A 24812-nucleotide genomic window follows, 5' to 3' on the forward strand; every position below is an offset into this window, starting at 1 on the left:
TACGTACGTACGACCAAATTCGAAATCGCATCTAAATAATGTAACTATTTCTAGACCGCGCTGTGACGATGTCACAACGCCCTCATACCTCGCTGCAATACATCCATGAATAGAATCATTGGTATGGTAATTTTCTCTACTCTACATGTTTTAAATGACATGTTGGTTTACGATTCTTTAGATTTATATATATACGAGGATTTTCTAATATATTTACTGTGAAATATAAATGTATCGACAATTTATGAAGGAAGGGATGTTTCCTGCTGATAAGGGATGATGCTTACATAATATGCTGAATGAAATTATGCTTATGCTTTATGCTTTTTGTGGAACTACTGATATTATCTTCCTAAAAGCAAGACCTAAAACTTCGTCTCATATTTCACCCCTGCAGATTTGATTCCAGTTTTACAAATTCAAAACCGTGAAAGCGTGATAGACTAAAAAGTATAGGTTATAAGGTTACTTTATTTGGAGAACTCAAAATATGGCATTCATGAGCACCAACTAATAACTGATTTTATTACAAGGATAACGTGAATCTTGTCACTAACTTTTAAATACTACTTATATATTTCAAAACACGTGCTGTTCAGGAACGACAGGTCAAGATATCTAACAGGGCCAATATATATCACTGATAGAGCCGCACCTGAACCTATTTTTTACTGTTATCAAGTGCTATCTGATAAAATTCACACGAAATATTAAAGGAAGACAATTTCAACAAATATTCGTGCGGTCAAAGTACTTGTAGTGTAGGTAGATAGGTATATTTTAATATATAAATAAAGTCTTATTAAGTTACTGTTAATTAATTTTATTTATTTAAATGCAGTCTCTAAACTTTACTGTACCTATCCAAGGTATTAAAATATTGTTAGATATTCATTTCAAATAGTAAGGAATACATTTTTATCTGTTTATATTAATTCACAAAATTGTCTTTTGATCATGGCTGGAGGTGAACTAGTTATTAAAAATATAATATTTTATTGGTCAGGGTCAGGTTTGTTTTAGTCACTTAACTCAATTTTTTTATGAACTTGACATGTAACTCTAGTCCAAAACACACCTGCTTTCACACTGTTTTGAGAGCACGAGATCGTAACGCGATCCACCACGCGCGTAAGCGCTAGTGAAAAGTAATAAATGTAATTGAAAAAGAACTAAAAATACAAGCTTTAATGATAAAATCAACTCACTTCTTGCTTTAAATACTTTAGGAAATTATTTAAACCAGGCGATCCTAATCAGGTTAATAAAAACTCATTAAATTATTGTATTGTACGCTTGATAACAATACAAAGTTTGAACTAAATCTGTCTGTTTAAAATGGATAAAATGAGTCTTAAGGAGTCGGTTACATACAAACACACATGTGAGGCTATTAAAAGCATGTGAAAAGATGACTCATTTCAATGTACTAAATAAAATGTACGCTATATAATTTTTTCAGTATGAAAAAAATGTTTTCTACGATTTTGCAGCACAAAATCTTATCTGATAAGCAGTAAAGAGTAAAATTTGTGATAAATTTACACATATACACGTATTATATTTCTTAAAGTAGTTAACGTAAGTATAATCTATACTTATATTTATCTAATATTACTTTTATTTACTCTTTTTGTTTTAGAACGCAGTCAATTTTCAAACCCTAGATTTATTCTCTTTACACCTATTTATACTAAAATATAGCTACATCTATATTGCATCGATAGAGAGAAGCAGATATATAGATAATTCTTTTTTTGTTCTAATAATATAAAGCTGAGTTTTTTTTTTTGTTTGAATTAATGAATGAAATCAACTTTATTGCATTTTAACTTGTAAAAGTTTAGCATACAATGATCGTAGAATGGGCGGCCTTACCAACTAAAAGGGATTTCTTCTAGACAACCACATGAATTTGTACAAGATCTATGAGCGCTATAGGCTATATATGTGCAATACTAGGTAGGTTACTAAGTTTGTACAATTCACTGAATTATTACCTGTTTCGAGATAACCAAAATTTAGATACTTATTTTGATAAATATCTTTCTTATCAACCAATAAACTTTGTGTTTGTGCTATTTTCCATTACTTCAATGTATGACTCATAACATTTTATGAGTTCAACTTATTATTCCTTGACATTTAAATAATATTATCCAGAATAAGTGTATATACAGAAAAATACATACATATTATTTGACTACTTATATCTCTAAATTAATTCTCCATTCTTCATTCTATACATTACAGTATTACAGTAGAACTTTCCTCACCGCTTTTATAGACTATATTCGTGAATATTCCATATGAAAAAAATTACAAATAATCATCATAATGCTCCTTTGATCACAAAAGTCTGACTTAATGGAGATAGAGTAACCCAGGTCTAACTGGTTAACAGATTATTTATGGTGCCAGGGGCCGATTTTACTATGTGGGAGACAAAAAAAAATATAGATGAACACATCTGGACATATGAAAAATACTATGCCTTGCCATATGATCTTAATTCAAACCTGAAAGTATGATAGTCATCCATAAAAGTGCACAACAAAAGTGAGCGATTTGTGGGACAGTAAAAAGCTTACCCTTGCCCATAATTAACCTATGTTATATTTATAAATATTTATGGAAATCATATTATTTGATATCTAAGGTAAAATGCTAAAATAGACTTAGAGAGACTTAGAGACTTGGACTTAGAGAATTATAATTATAAAATTTTTATTTAATGAATTATGACATCCAAAAAAGTATATATATATTGTTAGAAATATGTATTACAATATTTGATAAAGGCTAACGGTACTTTTTAGGCACAGGTATTTTATTTTTCTCCTTGTAAATGTATTTTTAAATTTGGTAATGGGTAAATATATTGAGCTTCTGTTTCACTGATCGATTTTCTTTATGAATATAGGTTATTTGATTTATAGCTTTCTGTACCCTGATAGACCAAGATATTTTCTTGTTATTTCCCATCGGGAATCGAACCCACTTCAAATAATACCAAAGATGTGGTGTTTGGGTGCATAATACAACAATTGGTTAATAAAACACAGGTTTCGTTGTAGACAAATTAAATGCATACCGTAGTCACGTCAGCAAACTACAAAGGTACCTTGGCTTTATCTCGTTTTTTACACTTTATTTATTGAAGGCGCACGATAAAGATAAGTGGTAGTCGACTTTATCGCGGCCTATCGCGAAAAGAACTCGCTTCAGGAAGTTACGCTATGCCAATTCTTATATGATTATTAAAATAAAACATGTGCACGTTATAAAATAGATTTTTTTTATGGTTTTCCTACTAAATTTTGCTGTGTTAATTAAGATATTTAATTAAATAGGAACAATTACGTTATAAACGATTTTTTCATCCCCTATTCTTCTTTTTAATATTGGGTTTAGTTTGAAAATTATTGTAGACGTTAATTCATTCTTATAACAATATGATAATATGTGCAAGGGATAATTAGGAGACTATGAGCATTAGCTAAAAGGGCGCCATCTTGTAGTGTTCTAATATTGGTTTGAGGATTTAGGTACTTTCACGTTTACTTATATTTATACTATGTTTGAAACAATTTTAACAAAGTATTGCCTGTGCGGTTTTTGTGTCTGATGAGAAATAAATTAACTGAACTTCTATTTAATAAGACTAGCTATTTAACTAAAAGTCATCATACTATTGTACTTATGTTGTTTTATGCAGAAAGGACACGTAGCTTAAACTGCCTATAACAAGAAATCTAAAACCACTTTACTATTCATGAATATGCAACTAGCACGATGTTTTCATGTATAACGAATAGCTAATTTCCATTCGTCCATAATCTACAATTTCTCATATCGAAAAAGAATTTTATCTCTTCTATAAAATCAAAATGTTACACATGGAGAGTTCAAACGAAAGTCAAGTTTACAATGTTTTGAATATTTGTGATTTAGCTCAAGTAAGTTAACTTTTCAACGATCTGTTCATTAATCAAAAGTTTGGCGCAGAGGCTCGTCCGCGCCTGCCTTCTCCGCCCACCCCTTATGTCTGCTAAAATATACATAACTATAATATTCTCATCACATAATGGGTCCTCCAAAATGCTTTTGATTATTTCCGAACACTGGCAACAACAGCATTTGGCACTACTGTATTTAATAATTGACAAATGGCTGAACCACAGAACACCTGTCATTTTTCCGTCGAAAACTTTGGAACTGTATAAACATTGCAATATTTGAATAATTCTATAAAAATTCATGATTGTAATTTGCATTCGAGATGGAAGACATATGTCGCCTATGTTCTTCTACGAAATTTGTGAACAATTATATTTTTGACGAAGAGAAAGCGTTATTTTTAAAGATGTCATTATATCTGCCGATAAAGGTATACAATCATAATCTATTTAATTAATTGAATTTTTTAGATCGTAGTTTTGTACGTGTTTTCCTTATATAATCTATATTCCTGTGTGATCCCGGCAGGTTTTTAAAAACGATCGCCTTCCCAAGAAAATATGTGATAGGTGTAGCTGCAAAGTGAACGATTTTTATCAATTTTGTAACGAAACAATTGAAGTTGAAAGCAGGTATATCTTTCTATATTCATATTAACCCATAGCCATATCATTCGTATATAAAAGGAATACATCACCTATGCCAAAAATTAATGACTTTTGATCTACACATTTAAATATAAAATTTTACTAGCCATCACCTTACAAGGCTAATTGAATGTATAAAAATGTGTTGTAAACACCATGGAATTTTTTTGTTTGAGTATCGAAATGGGACATGCATGTACCTTCAGTTTCACTATGAAAATACTATTTCATATCTATTAATCAAATAGTTATACTTTTATTATCATCCAAATCATTTGTCCCAAATCAAATAAGTAAACAACTAAATCGTAAATCAAATCCATTTGTAACTGACATTATTTAATTAAATATTTATAGTATTTGATTTGAGAAATCAACTCCTTGCTAACCAACTCCATAGACTGTGTATTATATGATCTTATATCTATGAATGAAATATCAATCTCAAAGTTTGTCACATTACTTTTTAAAGCAAAATAGAGGTATACAAGCAAGCAAGCATATTGTTATAATTTTGATAGATTTTTTCAAGTGTTAGTGGCAGGTATGTTATATTAATAACAAAATTATATGTTTTCAGATTACGCAAACTTATTTCATCCGATTTATCCATAACCCTAACACCTAGTACACCCAATAGGGACCAAGTAGGACACAATCAGTCCAAAGAACAGTCTACACAAACAGAGGACTTTGATGTGAAAGTTAAAAGCGAACCAGATAGGTCACCATCACCAATTAAAGAGGAAAATGACTATCCAGATAACGACTATGTACCAGATCATATATCCGACGACAGCGATGACTATCTTCTCATCAATATCAAAAAGAATAAGAAACATAAAAGGAAAGACGAGAAAAACGGACATGTACAAACCAAAAAGCAAGATCGTAAGAGAAAGGATAACAATCTTAATCTACCTTTGCAATTATTGGACGATAGCATGAAAACTGAGACCAAAGTGAACTTGGATATAGTTAAGGAGGAATCCGAGGATGATTTCTATTTAGAGACCAAGGAGGAAACTGAAGTTTTTTATTGCTGCATTTGTTTTACAAAGTGCTTGACGCGGCCTATCATGCTACAACATTACAAGTGAGTATGTGTAATCTTTTTTAATATAACAATTTTTACATTATTATTAATATACCGAAAGTGTTTGTTTGTCCTTCAATCTCAATTTTTCTGTTACATATGAAGATAAATAGATGGCTAGACAGTTATATTGACTACTTTTTTCTGTAGTAAAACAGTCATTGATGTAGAAAGGTCCACGAAAGCGTTTGAATTACTCTGAAATTTCCAATAGGTGGCGCTCTATTTAAAATTTATATATTTACATCAAATCTGTTAATTACTTTGTTTGACCATGTAAGCAAAGCCGAGGGCGGAAAGCTAGTATACGCTATGACTAATACTTATTTTGAATGGTAGTATTCTTATCTGAATATTCTGGGTATTTCGCAGTATGCCAATTAATATCTATTTCTATCAATTTATTTTAATATTGAGCTAATTCATTTTTTGTGTACATACACAATATTATCTGCCTGTCAAAAATATCGAGGTTAAGCAACAGTTGGTATGGTCATAAATTGGATGGGTTACCAATATTCTTGCAATTCTTTAGCATATTTTAGTATTGAGCCCTTAGTGTTGCAAGTCCGATTCGCACTTGACCGAGTTTCAAAATGTACTAATTGTGTGCTTGTAATTTTACAGAGAACATGCAAGCAAAGTAGAGAAATTAGACGCACCACCTGCCCCACCATTCCCCGAACAATCACCGCAACGTTGTTTAAGATGTCAGAAAGTATGCTCTCACTTATAACTCTCTTCATTCCTTTACCCAACTTTAGAAAAAGCAACCACTTTGATATATACCATAAATATTATTAGGAATTGTATGTATACCTATGTGTTCTGTTTGTTAATTGTATGTATTGCTACGTATTCATAAAATTAGCATTTATACATATTTAAATTAAATTAAAATGGTTTGCAAAAATAATTCGCAGATAATAACAGACCCCAAGTTGTGGGCGGCCCACTGGCAGGGCCACTGGGAGAGAGACAGGAGGCCCTACCGGTGTTCTCTCTGCGAGAAGACATTTAGGGACCATCACAGCATACTCAAACATGGTAAGGGTTAAAACCTAAGGGCAACGATAGACAGACAGCCAAGTCCTCAAAGTAATAGGGGTTTTAACTTTGTCTATGATAACCCAAAGCAAACAATTTTTATTATATGTGTTGGAAGTAGTAGAACTTTGTTATAGAGGTCTCGTGTCCACTTGTAGGGTATGGGGCATGGGACTGTTGCATTCTACTTATGTTTCAGTTATGTTTATTTTTAACACCCGACGCAAAAAGAGGGGTGTTATAAATTTGATATGTATGTCTGTCTGTCTGTGGCATCATAACTCCCGGTAAATCATGTGTATATTTTTCTGGTGCACGTCGTTGTGCTCCGCCAGTACGAAAATTATTAGTTAGTGTGTCATTATCGGATATCAAACACAGGCCACATATATTTTAAACGTTTATTCCGAAACACAGAAGTTTCTCAATTTGATTGGATGTTTTGTCTTCGTTACTTGATTTCTGCGTGGATATTCATCTAATTGTCATGAATACTCTTGTGTTTAATAGGGAATTGTTGTTTGCTCCTGTTATATAGATTGAATTGAATACCCTGGGACTTTAGGTAATCTTTTTTGTATGATATAATTATTTTCATAATAGTTTTTACTTTAAATACAATTAGGCATAAGTAGGCATATTTATGCCTACTTATGCCTAATTGAAAGTATGCCTAATATTTATTAGGCATACTTTGCTGAATACAAAGTATGTTAAAGATAAATATAGTACAAAGTTTACTTAATGACTACTTTTTGCTCAACTATTTCAATTTTACTTAATTATTTTATTAAGAAAAACGCTGCTACATAAAGCATATCAATTACAGGTACAGAAATTGATCAGTATTCTTACCTTGATTATGTTTTTAGTGGAGATTCCTTACGATATAGGCAACTACAAAGAGTTTTTTAATTGTTTTCACTTTCACGCTAACCATTTTAGCCTAAATTTTCGTAATTAACGGAAAACAAAATCTGATGAATGTTTTATTGTGTTCCCTGTTACTCGCTTCCATCGCGTATTTAATTGCTTAATAAATGTTTTTTTATTATTGTTTATATTGCTATAGCCTAAAGAAATTCCCATGGAAATGAAATTTTATATTGAAGCCTATATCCCTCTCTGGGTTGGTGTCGAAATACAAAAGTATAACGTAAAATCTTATCTCCTTTGCCACGTGGTAGAAAGACAGACAAACTAACGCAATAAAAGTATTGTTTTCATTTATAAGGATGTAATTAATGGTAATTTTATATAATTTCAGGTCTAGCCCACAAGATGCAGTACGAATCACCAGAAGGCACGAAGGCCCCCAGCGCACCGGCGAAGCGCTTCGTTTGTGACCTGTGCCCCGAGGGATTTGTTTATATGAGGTTAGTTAGGAGCAGCTGAGTTATTACAGGAGTCGAGCACGCTTCGGCACGAATTGGGCTAACTCGCACCGGGGAAGTACCACGCCCCCTACAGAAGACCGGCGTAAAATAGGATGCTACGGTGTTTCGTATGGGGAGCCGGATGACCATTTGCTTTTCCTCAGTCCGTTCCTCCTCCCCAGTCCGTTCCTTCTTTCCCCTCGTCAATCCTTTTCTTATCCCTTACCCTATAAAAGCGAACGGCGCTTTCGGAGAGGCATTATATCTGCGAATGTTCATGGGCGTTGCTGATCAGTTACCATCAGCAGAATCACCAGCTCAGTTACTCGCTATAACATAAAAAAAAACATTAAAAAGCAGTTTCCACAGAGAAGGGCTAGAATTAAACTATGTAGTTTCTCATTTTACAAAATAGTTTTTAAATGTACGGTGATGCTAGAGAATTGTCCTGTACTTCTTAAGCGTCAAAATTTCATGGATTTATTTATATCTCTATAGATAAATGGTAAGGAATAATACCTACCAATTCAAAGTAATATTCGTTATAATTGTTTACTATTGAAACTGTGAATTTAACACGATTTGTTTATGTGCATGTATATGTAATAATAAATTATGAGACCTCTCCTGTCTCCCTGACTGTCTCCCATGTCTGTCAGTCTCCCCGTGACCACGCTCGCTGTAAAATGTTAGAAACGTCGGCTTAATAATATAATGAATTTAACTAAATTTATAATACTCGCGTAAAATCAAACACAAGAAAATACAATATTAAGGTTATTAATAAATACTAAGAACAAAAGGGGACCTAAAATAGATCCCTGCGGAAACCAAGGTTAATGCAAGCGCTGCACAAAGTTTCTCCATTAATCACAATGTTTTGTACCCTATTTTGAAGACATAATAGGTTCACTCAGAGGTTCCCAACTAAACTTTCTATCCTATATGTAGTTTCTGCAATGAAGTGAAATGTTCTACAAAGTCAATCACTTTCACAAAGGTGTCAAAGGGTTCACAAGATATCTCCAAAGCATTTTTCCATTTGAACAGATTAAATGTTGACTATTAAATAGGATATTATGTCGGGACATCACGTACTCAATTGTACCCACCGTCGCACACCCATTTATTAGGGTTTTGAACCGACCGTTTTGGTTGTATTTACTATATCTCAGAACTTTTGACGTGTGAACTGAATTTGAATATTCTTATTTTATTTGAAAGCTTGTACCTCCCCTGTGGTGTTATATTATTTGGTCTAGTTCTGACAATTTGAAAGCGGTTAACATTATGTCTGGGCGGGCAACTGATCTGGTAGTCCGCCTGATGGTAAGCGATTACCACCGCCCATGAACATTCGTAGAGGTAGTGTCTCTGTGAATGCGCAGCCGTAAGGGAAAAGGAAAGGATTAACGAGTGGAAAGAAGGAATGGACTGGGAAGGGTGAGGAAGAGGAAATATTCTCCGGCTCCCCCACTCTCCGTATTTTTAGTTTTAAATGGTTTCATTTTTTCGTTTAAAAATCGTTACTATGTGAAACAGCATTGATGTTATACCGCGAACGAGCCTGCAGGTGCCTGCTCGCGCACCGCAGCAGCGCGCACCCGGAGGCGGCGAGCCGCGCGCTGGCGCTGCGCTGCGCGGTGTGCGCGCGCCAGTTCGCGCACCTCAACTCGCTGCGCCGCCACCTGCGCGCGCACAGCGGCGAGCGCGCGCACCTGTGCAGCGTGTGCGGCAAGGTGCTCTCCTCGCGCGAGCACCTCAAGTTCCACGTGCGCATCCACACCGGCTACAAGCCCAACGTGTGCAAGTGAGTGGGGGCGGTGAGGTGGCGAGTGTGGTGTACGAGTGTATACAATCCCTACGTGGGCAAGTGAGTGAGTTGACTTGTTTTATACAGGTAGTACAAACTGCAACGGGGTCAACTTATAATGTCTATTGGTGTGGCATTCAGGTAGTAACTTAGATACAAGTCAACGTGTGCTACTGAGTGGCATGTCGTACAGGTAGCATAAAGAGATACAAGGCCAACATGCGGTAGTCACTGAGTTGTATACTGGTAGGTACATGTGCAAGTGAGTGTTATATCACAATTCCACAGATAGACTTGAAAGGTGAATTTTTCATTGCGTGCAGATAGGGTGGTTACAGAGACAATGTGCGAAAGTTGTTAAGTTTATGTAATACTAGCTGCGCGGTTTCACCCGCGTAAGTCCGTATCCCCTTGGAATATCGGGATAAAAAGTTATCTATATGTTATTCCAGTTGTCCAGCTGTCTACCAACCAAATTTCATTGCAATCGAGTCAGTAGTCTTTGCGTGAAAAAGCAACAAACACACACACATACTTACAAACTTTCGCATTTATAATATTAAGTAGGATTGAAGAAAACAAGTACAATTATTATTTGACATGCTTAAAGGCTAACTACGTCCCCCCCCCCCCACAGGACGTGCGGCAAGGGGTTCGTGAAGAAGTGCAACCTGACGCTGCACGAGCGCGTGCACTCCGGCGAGAAGCCGCACGTGTGCTCGCACTGCGGCAAGGCCTTCTCGCAGCGCTCCACGCTCGTCATACATGAGAGGTGAGACTGATAAAAAAAAAAGAAAAAAAAATAATAATAAATGTTGGTAGAGGGTGTGGTATACCACCGTAAGGTGTCGTAAATAAGGTGTTATTGGAACGAGGAAAGGAAAGAAAAGGCAATAGTTAAAATGCTATGCTAATAATTATTATTAACCTAAACTAAGTTTTGTAAGACTTAATCTAAGTAAGACGAAGAGCTCGTAGGGTTAAGGGAAAAGCTTAGAAGTTTGCACCAATATTTTTAGGTTTTTTTATACAATAAAAATACAGCGGATACATTTTGTCATTGATTTTTAGTCTTAAATATGTGGTATTATTCAAAAAAGACGCGTTCAGCGCAGAGTACTTAATTTTTCAAGTTTTTTTTTTTTTCATAAAAAAATAAAATACTTTTCCCTCACAGGTACCACAGCGGGGCGCGCCCCTACAAGTGTGGGGTGTGCGGGCGCGGCTTCGTGGCTAAGGGGCTGCTGTCCATGCACCTCAAGAGCTCGTGTGTGGACCTGCCCCCGCCTCCGCCCCCGCGGGACACCCCCGACGGGAAGATCGGACGGGTGCAAGTGAGGTATCTCTCCCTGCTTCTTCTCTTTCTCAGTCTCTTTCTTTATTTGCTCACACTTTATTATATCTATTCAAGGGGTATTTATTAGAAACCGGTATTAGTCCTGGGTTCGATTCCAAGTGGCGGCGTACCAAAAAATAAAGTCTCTGTCTGGTAGGACACAGAACGCTGATCACCTACTTGGCCATAAGGAAAATTGATCTGTGAAACAGATGTATATCATCCGCCCCATAACCCACTGGGGGACACGAGACTACTTTTATGAAAAAGTAAAGAAACGTAATGTTTGCTTATTTAAGAAATTTTAAAGTGACTATATAAGTGAAGAATTACTCTTTAATTGCATTGAAAAATATAATCATTATTTAACTAATTTTACGGTACTTTTAGTTTTCTATACTAATATTATAAAGCTGAAGAGTTTGAACGCACAAATCTCAGAAACTACTGGATGGATATCAAAAATCATTCAACCATTGGATAGGACCTATTCAATGGTTAAATGCTTTTTGTTATCTGTCATATGAACCTATCCGATAGGTTATAAACTTTCACTACACTGTACTGTGATTTGTCTTCGCTTTCAGATTGTTGGACAGGCCGTGAGCGATGCATCAAAAGTTAGCTTTAAGATGTTTTAATTCCTATTTTAAGTGATATGAATCGTTATTTTACTTTAAATAATTGTGTGCAACTATTACCTCATAATGACTGTTCCTTTGATTTCTAAATGAGATTTGTAAAATTTTACATATTTTTAATAAAAAAAAAGATATCGTAATGATATTTGGGCATTGATTTTTTTTACTTGCATCGCTATGAATAGCTGAAAGAAATGTGAAATATCGAAAAAATTACGTGACCGTTAAAAAATGTGTAATTTTTTTTTTATATGTACAGTTTGTTTGTAGGGTTGCCACGATTGAGTTAGACCATTGATTTAAGGAAAAATCTCCGGACTGCTTACTATAAATTTTATTTATTCTTGTATGCATAGAAAGTGTAAATTATTATTCTTGAGTAATATTAAATTATTTCAAAATCACGATAGAGATAATGTTTTAACACAAAACATGGCAATTTCTTATATTTATACACTATCAATTAGGTTTTTTATACACTCAATTTAGCATTGACAATCACCTTTTTTAATTTAATAATGTAGAACTTATTCTACCATTTTGTATATTATGTTCTACTAATTTTAGTAGGTGCGAGAGAACCTGCGGGCACAGCTAAGCAACCAAGGCAACCCTACAAGCCGATAAACATTTATTTTAATCCTTGAAATATTCGTATTGTATTAATATACGAGATTTATTGCTATATGCGGGTATATGCGTGTACTGAAAAAGTAATTTCAGTGTTTGACATCACATTATAATATTTTTTTAAAGTATGAGACTGAAATAATTTAATTGCAGTTTTTTATTTGAATAATGAAGATACGGGATTATTTGTAACATATAAAAGTGTGTTACGCCAATGCTTTAGGTATTTTTAGTAAATATTTTATGCATTATTTTTTAACGTAATTTTTGTAATGTTATTTTGAAATAGTAAACGACGTGAGCTCAATTTTTTTCAACTCTCTTCACATCCAAATAACTGATCAGTCTGTCAGTCAGTCAGTGAGTCAGTCAGTCTTAGAGTATTTAAAACAGTGTTTTAATTACTAACTAGCGGTCCGCCTCAGCTACCTGTGGTACAACAACATTACCCGATTTGGTCGAGCTGTCCCGAGATATGCGTTTAGGAACAAATTTGACTATTCATTTATAAATATGTATAGATAGTTTTTTAGTAATTCAGAATATTTTATGGATATTACGTAATATATTTTATGAATAATTCTGTATCGAGTTAAATGGCAATTAACGTTTGTGTGTTTTCAACAGTTAAGAAAACGAACAAAATAAGCTAAAATTTCATAAAAAATATAATGTCTTATTTTGTAATAAAAGCCTAATTATTACATAAAGGGCGATTTATGAATCCTTGGTTAAAATTTCCAACAAAGTATTATAGTTTGAAATAAAAGCTAACATGTAAAAAATCGAACATTTAGCAACACATTATTAAAATGGTAGTTTAATACAGTTTTAGATGAAGTGAATTTTAACCAAGGATTGAAATATCACCTCTGTTTTGTGTTTATGTGCTAATGTGTCAGGTGTCAGAAATATTATGTGTATTTCATGTTGATAATGGTGCATGGATGTTCTGTCTCTTTTCTTTGTTCAATGATATATGAGATCGCATTATATATGTATTCTGAATAACAAATTTTTTTGAACATTGAATGATGAATTTTTATTTTATAATGTATCGAATTATTATGCTGTATGTATTTTTTTTATTTTATAATTTTATTACACTTGTGTGAATTCACGAAGCGTGCACACAAGAAATTATCAAATTGCAAATTTTTGGTGTTTTCGGTTTGGGTCATCACATCAAAATTATCATTTTTCATATCACATAAACTTTGGAGTGTAGAGGTAACAATATTTTCCTTCGAAGATTGTCCTTCATTTGACATTTGTGTTGTTTGAAAATCGTCTGCGAGCAAAACATCGATTAAGTGCGAGTCGAACTCGCAGCACTAAGGATTCCATCCTACAAATAGTTAAGGAGGTAAAAATAATTGTCACCCATACATTTTATGACCGTGTGAACCGTTGCTTAACTTCGATTTTTATTGCTTGTTGTTGTAGTGGCAATAGAAATATATCATCTCTGAAAATCTCAACCGTCGTAACTATAGCGGTTCATGAGATACAGCCTGGTAAGGGACGGACAGGCACACAGACCGTTACATTAGGATGTTAGCCTTTGGGTACGAACCCCAAAAAAATTTTCATTCAAATTTTTTTTCAGTGTCCATTGAAAGGGTATGGTTTATAAAAATAATCGGATTGAACATCTTATTACATATCTCTTTCAACTGAGCATTTTTAAATTTTAAAAATGAAGTTTTTTTTGTAATCCATTGCCTCTACACTCCATGTAGGGTATAAATTTATTTTGCATAATGTATAGTGAAGAGGTGTTAAAAATGTCAAGTGCCTGATATTGTGATAATTTTAATTTCTCATTAGTGATAATAAAAGCACAATGTTTCAATGTATGTGTTTTATTACATCCCTTTTACTGTAACATCGTGACAATCACATTAAGTCACTTTCCTAATATTATTAACCCGATGTTTGGAACACTACAGCGAGCGTGGTCACGGGGAGACTGCCACGAGTCTCTGTGGACACGAGTCTCGAGAAAATCCGTTAAAAAGTCTTTAATTTCTTAATGTATAATGCTCGCGTAAAATTAAACAAGGGAATACTAAAATAAAATGCTGAAACGTGCATGAAAAAGCTCCCTCTAGGAATTTTTGGAGGCTTTGACGAATAGTGGGGCAGTATTGGCTAAAAAGAAATCGAAAGTTATCTTAACTTTGGGGGGGAGGGGGGGATATTAGGGGGCTTATTTTGTAAAGATACATACAAATAGGGTTCTTTTTATATGTCATCGTCGGCAATGAAGCTGGTGGGCCGCCTGATGGTTAGCGCTACCATCGCCTATACACATTTGGAGAGCCATCAGGTCGATTGCACTGGGAACGAAAAGGATATGGCTCTCCGGCTCCCCCAAAAATAATTTTATTGGATGCATAGTGTATCTATGTAAATTCTTTTAGAATAAAACTTATCAAAGTGTTAGAACAGTGATAAGGTTAAGAAATTTATTGATAAACCCGTTAAGATAATAAGGGATTATAACTATGATACTATTAAGTATCAAAGTTAATGTAATGCTTACTTATTTATTTTTGGTCTTATTTAATTGTTGTTGTTGCTAGCAACTAAGCTGGTGATTCGCTTCATGGTAAGCGAACACCACCGCCCAGAAAAATTCACAAATGTAAATGGATTGGGAAGGGTGAGGGAAAGACCTCCGGCTTCCCCAATCATCGTACGAAATATTGTAATATGCTACTATTTCATACTGGGTTTCTATGGAAGTGTGGTCGTCCCCGGTGCGAGCTTGACCAATTCGTGCCCAAGCGTGCTCAACTCCCACATTAGACAAGAAAAAAAAAATATGGAAAATTTTATGAAAATTTCACATTCTTCATTTCATTAACTTTATTCATTTTCCGATGTAACTTCCTTGGTATATTACATATTATTCAATAGCTAAACACAAAAACACGAACAAAAGCACCTACTCCGCCCGGGTACCAAGATTCCTATTTTATCCCAAAGGAGTATTTAATAGGGATAAAAAGTATCCTATCACCCAAGTCAACTCATATCCTGTCTGTATACCAGATTTCATCAAAGATTCGAGGAATTTAGAACGTGTGCAAGCTTGCGAACATCTTAATCCAACCCTCAAGTTGTTCCTCTCACGATCCTATAAATAAATTAGGCAGTGAGATGAAACAATGCACTTATCCAATAGAAATAGAAGATCAATTCACGTGGGACCACAACGCATTGTGATAAATTATTATGTCTTTATTAGGAAATGAATATGTCCTACGAATGTATTTAATATTAAAATTTTATGCCTTTAAATGAGTTAACTATATCCGCGTTATTAAGTGACATATATACCTATATTAAAAATGTTACGGTTTGAACGAAAATTCCCATGGTAACGAGATGTACGGTACTAGCCCAGTCAAAAGTAGCCTATATTACTTTCTACCCTCCTATTACCAGATATAAAAAGCACATCAAAAATCTCTTTTTTCGATGTGAAAGACAGACAAACAAACACTTTCTTGATTATAATATTAGAAAATTATTTGTGTTTTCGACTTAACTTTTTAATTATTAAAGTGAATAGATAACAATAAATCAGAAAGGTATAGGAATAAAATTAATCTTTTTTGTTCTCTGGCAGTTATCCAATTATTATAGAGAGCCAGTTGATACAACTTAAAAAATGTCGCAAACTTTTATATATTTTTAGTATGAAAGGAAATAATACAGCATTTAAAATGTTTTAGGTTATATTGTTTGCAATTTTTTTTAAAAAGTTTATATGTTTAGTAATACCTATTAAGCTACTCCGATAAACGCGTGCGAAGCCGCGGCCTAGTTAAGCATAAAATAGCGTCTCGAGAAGTTTAGATAAATTATTTAAAATTAATTAATGCTTTTCTATAAGTTATGGACTATGGTTGTTTTTACTTAACATAGACCAAGAGATACACGCTGAAAATTTTTATATGATTTTATTTATTTTCTGTTAAACAAAAGTTGTTGTTAGAAAACATAAAATATTTTCATTGACAAAAATCAACCACCTTCAAATTATCAGAATTCGACAATAGAAATGGGACCACTTGGCAGGTACCAATTTTAAATAAAAAAAGAATCATGAAATTCGGTTCACCCAGTAAAAATTTATCGAAGAATACGGGGTAGAAGTAGGTAACAAACACAAAAAAATACAGTTGAATTGATATCCTCCTGCCCTTATTGAAGTCGGTTGAAAAAAAAACCTCTGAAAAAAGGCCTGATATCAACTTTACTGTAAACATTGTAATTAGGGGTACCTAGATCACAGATAATATAATAACTAGATTTCCAACAAGTTCTACATTATCTAGTACTCTTACATTAAACTATTTGATATAGAGCTGTTAATGGCCCTAGATCATACCATATTTACAGATAAATTTAGCAAAATGTTAGAACCTATTTTCTACTTATGTTTTTATATCCTAAACATTCCCTTGGACTCAAGGATTCCACTTAGGGATCACGGGATATCCAACTGTGAAAAAATATTTGAAATCAGTTCAGTGGTACCTGAGATTAGCGCGTACAAACAAACAAACTCTCCTAGTAATATATACTAGTGCTGATGCATTTTGGTTTTGGCAACGATCACAATATTTACGCATTAAATTGAAATAGTGAATGAATCTGCCTCAAGGATTTAAATATCTAAATATATCCTTGGATTAATGTGCTATAAATATTGTAATAAAAAGTATAGAATCTAGTTTTTAAATAATTTATTAATTCTTCTATTGATTCATTATTTTGCTAAACACATTAACACACATATTTCTTTCGTGCGAAAACTGTATACTTTAAAGATTATTTCGATTAATTTTAGCAACTAGTCTATGTATGTACATAAAAAAGTTTTTGTTGGTATGTTAAGTATACGTTGGAAAAATGGTGTTGTGTTTTAAAAGAGTCGTAGCGAGTCGGTAAAGTGGTTATTACAAGCCGCTTCTACTTAAAGGAGTGCTAAAAAAATTCTACTAAATAAAATACAGCACCATATAAATCCTGCGGGTGTGTCGGCGAGCCTCCACGCGCCTCCGCACCAAGCATCGGCCAACTTGGCCCAACAACCAGCTCCTGTGTTTATAAATTTATGAAATATTTATCGGAAGGCCAGTGTTGATCCGACCGCGGCCGTAAGCGGATGTCACATACGCGCCTGAGAATTTAACTCGTGTGTATTTTTACATTATCATTTCGGCCTTCACGTTGTTTTTATTTGGTATTTGATCGAAACCAGATCACGTGTAAGTAGACAGTTTTAAGTTTTTAAAGCTCCCACCATTTTATGACATCTACGCACACTATTTACTACTTGTGTGTTTTTTCATATGAATATGTACCCGTGTTTTGTATGAATAAATTATTGAACATACTGGTAAATATTTTATGTAGGTAAATAAAGCGCGTAGAGATACGGTTCTATTCATTTATTATAGTTTTATTGTATTGTACGGATCTAGTATTTCAGCAAAAACGTCATAATTGATAATGTTTTTGTTAAATATAAAGCGTTTTTTATTAAAGCTCTTCGTCATCATAATGTTTTATCCATCTTGAATATATTTTTACATACATTCTTCGATGATATTTCTAGAGGAATGTCGATTAAGTTACTAAACTATAGAATAATGATAATACGCTTTTAACAAAAACAATTAAAAAATGCAAGCAGGTAATTAACTATTATTTTTGAACAACACATTCTGTTTATACGTCAGCGTATTTTATCAATTAATTTGCAACACACGTAATTTTTAATTAGATGCTAATAAAAATCTACTGCATAGTTAGTAAAATCACCATATTAATACCTCATTTTAATTATTTACAAATTTGGTACAGAGAATTTGAAAGTTGAAATGCGAGAAAGAATATAGGAAAGTTTTTATCCCGGAAATTTCATAGAAACGGGAACTCTATGGCAAGAACCCCGGGAAAGCCTTTTCCTTTATTGCGGACGAAGCCACATGCGAAAAGCTTTATTCAAACAATCTATGGTTTTACTTGATTTCTTCCTGCACCACTCTACTTTAAGCAGAATACGCAAGACATTATTAATGAATTTTACTAACACGAAAATATATGATAGAGCCTTTAACATAATAATTCATTTCCACTATTTTCTCAGACAGAATTGATGAAGCACATATTGTCATACTTTACTGATCATAGTTAACTTTTAAATTTAGTGCTTTTTCTTTAAAGATATTTTATTAAAAACTGATCTATATTTAAAATTAGTGTTTCTTGTAATGCTACACATATATTTTATTTATGTTTCATTTCATTTAAGTATTTTTAAACTATCAGATATGTATGTATTATTTCATTGGAAATGTTATACATAGAATATTATAGAACATTACTAATTATTATGTAAATTATACGTTAATCGATTATTTTCTATTTTATAATAATTGCTTTCTTTGCTTAAGCTTATTTTGATATTACTGACTGACAGATTGATTTAAATGAAAGAAAAAATAATATGAACTGTGATTTGTGTTCTTCGTTTAAAAAAATATATTAGATTTGCGAGCGGTTCGTAGCAATATTCTATGTAGCTTACATAATACTACTCTATTATATCCTTTCATTAAGTAATTAGCTACGATATCTTATATAGGATAGGGAATGAATAAGTATAAAATGCAAGTGAGTAGTTCATAAGCTATTCAATTATTTTTAAACACAAAAAATATACTAAATAATTAATTGTATATTTAATATTTTTTAAATTTTTCAATAATTATAAACCACAAGCTGTGCCCCGCGGTTTCACCCGCGTATGTCCGTATCCCGTAAGAATATCGCGATGAAAAGTTGCCTATATGTTATTCCAGTGGTCCAGCTCTCTACGTACCAAATTTCATTGCTATCGGTTCAATAGTTTTTGCGTGAAAGAGCAACAAACACACACAAATCCTTGCAAGCTTTCGCATTTATAATATTAGTAGTATTATAAAATGTCTGAATTGACGCTTTATGATAAACAATGTTGAAACAATTTAGCTTCAATTTTGTTTACGCGTCGTGTATTAATGCCTAGTATAATATTCATTACTTTTCGTATGAGGAGTACCGAGTAAGCAATACTTGTATGAAGCTAGAAGAAATATGTTTAATCTTACAATTATCTTCAAAACATTTATTTAGGTCTATATGATTCTCTGTGCTCTCCAGCTATAGCGATGGAATAAGAAACACAATTTTTGTAGTCGAATTTGAGAGAAGTTAGTTCGCGATCAACTCAAAAACTACTAAATTGATTTTCACGCAGTCTTCCTCAATTCATAAAATGTTATATAATAAAATAGAGATACTGTATTTGATTTTTTATTAGTTAGTAGCTGGATAAGTCTAACGGTCCTATGTCGATATTTTAAAAGTAATATATTCCGAATTTAGTTAATACATTAGTCAAAGCTGAGGTCATCATTAATTATTTCTAGAACCTTCGAAATGCGTCTAAACAAAGTAACTTCTTGACCAATTGTAGAGTGATCTTGAGAGATCCTATTCAGAGCTGTACCAGTGATTCTGTATAAGATAACGTTTTGCGCATCGAGTTAATTGCGACAATTGTAAGTATGACTCTAAAGTCTTCCACAATTAAATCGTAATGACATTTTAAGAATAGGTTACGAATGTTCTTTGTAAATACTAATGTATCTGGTTGGTTTATTACAATTGAATATGTATTCTAAACGCAGAAACTCAAAATCGATTCTAATACGACTAGATATAAGACAGTTTTTAGCTTTTATTTTACAGCATAGCTTTTAACTATTTTTGACTAGCCTTTAGTTGACGGCGAGGTGGCAGAAAAATTATTAAAACATGTGAAATACGGTAAATTCAGTTTATCTATCAATATTGCACGATTTCGTTCTGATAAAATATTATTTGCTGAATGCGGTTACAAAGATGGTGTGGTTAAAGTATCTATCCTAACTCTTCTTTGCTCAGATCGGATTTCGACATATCTATTAATGCAGTAATATATAATTATTCTAATTCTAACCAAGGTGCTTTAGTCAGTATTGTAGTTGTGTTTTTTTCTAAAGGTGTTGTATATACTTAACACTTGCATCGAGTTTTTGTACCTACTGTCAAATAATGTAAAAGTTATCTATTTCTAGAATATCTATAATAATCTCATACAAGAACTTCATTGGAGGTGCTTGCAATTTCAACCATTCAATTCGCGTCGCCAACTGCACATACATTGTTATGTGGGCAAATAAATCATTTCTATACGAAGAATGATTGGCAATTGCTCAGAACGCATCCTGTCCAATTTAGCGTCAATAGCGTCACGTGGGGACGCTTCTGTCGGCTGAATTGTGGTCAAGTTTTTATATCAATTTAGGACAGGACCCCGAGTCTACTGACTTAAAAATTCGTCATTTCTGTCTTCATTGCTGATGTCAGAATGTTTTGAAATATAAAGTGGTCTGCTAAATATTACTGATGAATGGTGTTGATTGGAACACAATCGGATCACATTAAATCATAACGAAATGGCCAATGGAAGTCTATATCATGCGATATATTCGTTGGCAACACTGGGAATGGTCTCACCGAGACATAATTACGATTCGTGTACGATACCATTATGCCTACGATTTTGCAGAATACGCGTTTTGTCACAATGATAATTGGATTGTAATATACTGTCAATTGAGTTGTAATGATCATTTTAGTAAAATTGCAGACTTGTCTTTAAATATACAAAAGTCAAACTCAAGCATTTATTTCTTCAATTCCACTTCTTTAGGAAGCACTTAAGAATCGCCATGATGCAGACACAGTTTACCACTGACCCACGTTAGGGAAGCAATCTAATGATGAAGATACACATTATGTTATTATTCAAAAATAAAGTGCGCGACGTAGTTCTATTTGTTCGTATTTATTTATATTTATTGGTATACGTATTACATATTCTCTTAATTCGTTTTGAATCATTTTAACAGTATAATCTTGCTGGCATCTACTGTGAAGTGATCAGACTTCTGTATCCTCCTAAGCCAGGTATTGTAAGAGTTTCTACTGAAAAGTAGTTACAATAACAGTCTGGAAGGGATTTTGGTCGAAAGTTAATCCATCGACTAAACCCCTTCTAGTCCTCTGAAACAGAGTGTGAATTAAGAAATAAAATATGATTATTGTTAAAATGTTTGCATCGCTCAGTTCAACCGTTATTTTTCACTCGGGAAACGTGTTTGAGACTATCCTATAACTTGTATAGTTGATACATAGGCTGAATGCCGCAGCTTTCTCGTTATTGAAGAGATATATATATACAATTCAGATGTAGCTATATATATAAATATTCATTTGTGTATCGCATTTGGACTTTCCATATTGATTACTTTGAAATTGGTAGCATGTTTACTTAATTGTTACTATTAATAAAATAGTCTAGACATTTATTGAAGCGACTTAGTCCATCCTAATTACACTGTGATCTTCTTTATAAGCTCTTAAATTTTGATTACTTATCTGCAAGTATATACACATCTTATAATAATATTAATCACAATAGAAATTAGCTTTACTATAAAAAGTTAGTTTGGATGTTTGTCCGTCAATCACGCTGAAATTACTGAACAGATTTTCATGAAATTTGGTATACAGACACGGTATGAGCTGAATTGGGTGTTAGGATACTTTTTATCCCGATTAAATGCTCCCTTGGGATAGAACAGCAATCTTGATACTCGAGCGAAGCCGGGATGAGCGTCTATCTTATACCTTTAAACGAGCAATTCTTGTATATATATACATATATATATATATTATTGTATATATATATATATATATACAAGAATTGCTCGTATATATATATATATATATATATATAATTGGAATCTCGGAATCGGCTCCAACGATTTTCATGAAATTTAGTATAGAGGGGGTTTCGGGGGCGATAAATCGATCTAGCTAGGAATCTTTTTTAGAAAATGTCATATTCGTGTTTTTTTTCCTGACATCTATTGGTGAATAATAATACTATTTTGCTTCGTAGATAGCTGAACAACTGAAATAATGTCATATTCGTGTTTTATTCGTGTTTTTTTTTCTGACATCTATTGGTGAATAATAATACTATTTTGCTTCGTAGATAGCTGGACAACTGAAATAACACATAGACACTTTTTATACCGATATTCCTACGGGATACGGTTACGCAGCACGCTTACGCGGTTTCAACCGCGGGTCACAGCTAGTTATAATATAAATAGATAATTAATCAAGTATTCGAGACACAAACCATACAAATGTACAAACTGAAGTGGGAGTTTAATAATTGTTGGCCAAATTTATCCCCAAATATAATCAATCAAGCTCAACTCAAACTGTACAACTTTTGTAATATATAGATAAGACATTATTTTTTCATTTGTCGAAAAACGAAAGGGTTTTCCAAGTCTACGTGCTTTTTTATAGCGTACGGGTGGGAAAAAGGGGTGATATTAGTTTTTTCCCCTGTTCACCATGTTGTAATTGAATTACATCATATCTGTATAATTAAATTAATATATATTTTTACTATCTATTGAAGCTTTTTTAATGCAACGTGAGTATGCGTTAAAAATGTTGTTTTTAAGGCCAAATAATATTTAAAGCTTTGAGGAGAAACAAAAAACAGAAGCCCGGCTTGTCCATAAACGTTAGCTGTTAGCATTTGAATAAATGTCAATTTTTTTTATGATGCAAGGTGCGTCAAATACTGTTATCTAGATAATAGATAAAATCGGAGCTTTGCCTTATCAATGAACCCGCATGATGGTTAGATATCTTGCAATGTCATCGTTGTGACGCTGTAGGCATATACCATAGACAATATATCGTATTGAGCTGATCAGTACAGCTCTATATGGCATATTCCATAGACAGTATCCTATCCTATTAATATTATAAATGCGAAAGTTTGTGAGGATGAATGTATGTTTGTTATTCTTTCACGCAAAAACTACTGAACTGATTGCAATTAAATTTGGTACGTAGATAGCTGGAAAACTGGAATTACACATAGGCAACTTTTTATCCCGATATTCCTACGAAATACGGACTTACGCGTCTGAAACCGCGGGGCGCAGCTATTATCGTATAAAATACATCAGTACAGCTCTATATGATATATATTCTATTAAGGCAAGAATTGACCTCGTCTATTCATTAAAAACCAGTTTAATTAGACCTACCTGTAGTATAGTACTGCGTATACAACATAGGCCAAGAAGAAGCTCTGAAACTTATTGTAAATCTTAAATTTGCTTTTGAAACGTATTTTTCTTTAAAGTGGCCTTAGCTACTATGACCATAGAAGAGTATTTTCGTCATATGTATGTTTTAATCTCGATAAAAAAGTTTTGTACGATGACTAACATAATAAATTATGTTGCATGTATGTTGTAAATTTCATATATTTAAAATTCTTTTAGGTCAGCCAGTAAACTGTTTTAAAAAGGTTCCCACAGTTTACAGTTAATTCAAGCTAAAAATTGAATGATACTTGACTTAAATTATATTACGTAAATATAACAAAGAGTATTTGTTTGTTTATACTTATATTATCGTTATTTGAAAGAGTAAAAACACACATAATGTCTATTGCGTATCTCATAATAAATTTAACTTGTTGTGTTGATATTTGATTATTTTATTTATTTGTAAAAATTGATTTGTCGTTATTAAAAATACATTTTGGTAAACTATGAAATATATAAATATAAAATGAGTTTAAAGTATATCTTATCCGATTACATAAAAAGAAAAATATGTCTATTAACTTTTGAATGATTGTGAATTTCCTATATATGTATAATAAAATAATAATATTATAAATGCGAAACTAACTCTATCTGTCTGTCTCTTCTTATACATAAAGTTAAGAAATATGAGACACGATAAAGTAAATAGGAAAGTTTTTTTCTGAAAATTTCACGTTAACAATGGAAATGCGAGGAAAACCTAAGACACTTTCCTGTGACTATTCGGGCGAAGCCGCGGTAGGAAAGCCAGTAATTAATCGGGTCTCAAGTAATTCTCTACCAGATTCTAGTCGTTCTAAAATACCATATCGTGTGTAAATGATGAAAGGACACATATAACATATAAATGAAAAAATAAATATATACAGCATACGTTTTGCTTCATTTTTATTATTACAATTGTCGTATGAATTTCAATTCCAGTTTAAATATATATTA

At 33.0% G+C, this 24812-nt stretch overlaps 2 protein-coding genes across 2 annotated transcripts in view; both read left to right on the forward strand.

Moving 5' to 3' along the window:
- The first annotated feature begins 4179 nt into the window (after positions 1-4179).
- LOC119837634 (zinc finger protein 2-like) lies at positions 4180-14401 on the forward strand. The gene is made up of 10 exons (XM_038363323.1): positions 4180-4390; positions 4489-4592; positions 5188-5703; positions 6331-6421; positions 6627-6750; positions 8018-8126; positions 9700-9936; positions 10577-10711; positions 11117-11278; positions 11863-14401. The coding sequence occupies exons 1-10, from the start codon at positions 4283-4285 to the stop codon at positions 11879-11881; spliced, it is 1605 nt and encodes a 534-aa protein (XP_038219251.1). The 5' UTR covers positions 4180-4282; the 3' UTR covers positions 11882-14401.
- Positions 14402-17702: 3301 nt separating this feature from the next.
- The window catches only part of LOC119837623 (hexokinase-1-like), a 28780-nt gene continuing 21670 nt past the window's right edge, over positions 17703-24812 (forward strand). The window contains exon 1 of the mRNA XM_038363302.1: positions 17703-17834. The gene's annotated coding sequence lies outside the window, so the exon portion shown is untranslated. The remainder of the gene's footprint in view (positions 17835-24812) is intronic.

Source organism: Zerene cesonia, chromosome 28 (assembly GCF_012273895.1).
Source record: "Zerene cesonia ecotype Mississippi chromosome 28, Zerene_cesonia_1.1, whole genome shotgun sequence".
Taxonomy (NCBI): domain Eukaryota; kingdom Metazoa; phylum Arthropoda; class Insecta; order Lepidoptera; family Pieridae; genus Zerene; species Zerene cesonia.

What these genes read in the sequence shown, in the direction of transcription:
- LOC119837634 (XM_038363323.1), top strand. Translation starts at nt 4,283, where the DNA reads ATGGAAGACATATGTCGCCTATGTTCTTCTACGAAATTTGTGAACAAT. An exon ending in ACAATTGAAGTTGAAAGCAG is followed by an intron (nt 4,593 to 5,187) that starts GTATATCTTTCT and finishes ATATGTTTTCAG; the next exon opens with ATTACGCAAACTTATTTCAT. An exon ending in GAGGGATTTGTTTATATGAG is followed by an intron (nt 8,127 to 9,699) that starts GTTAGTTAGGAG and finishes ACGAGCCTGCAG; the next exon opens with GTGCCTGCTCGCGCACCGCA.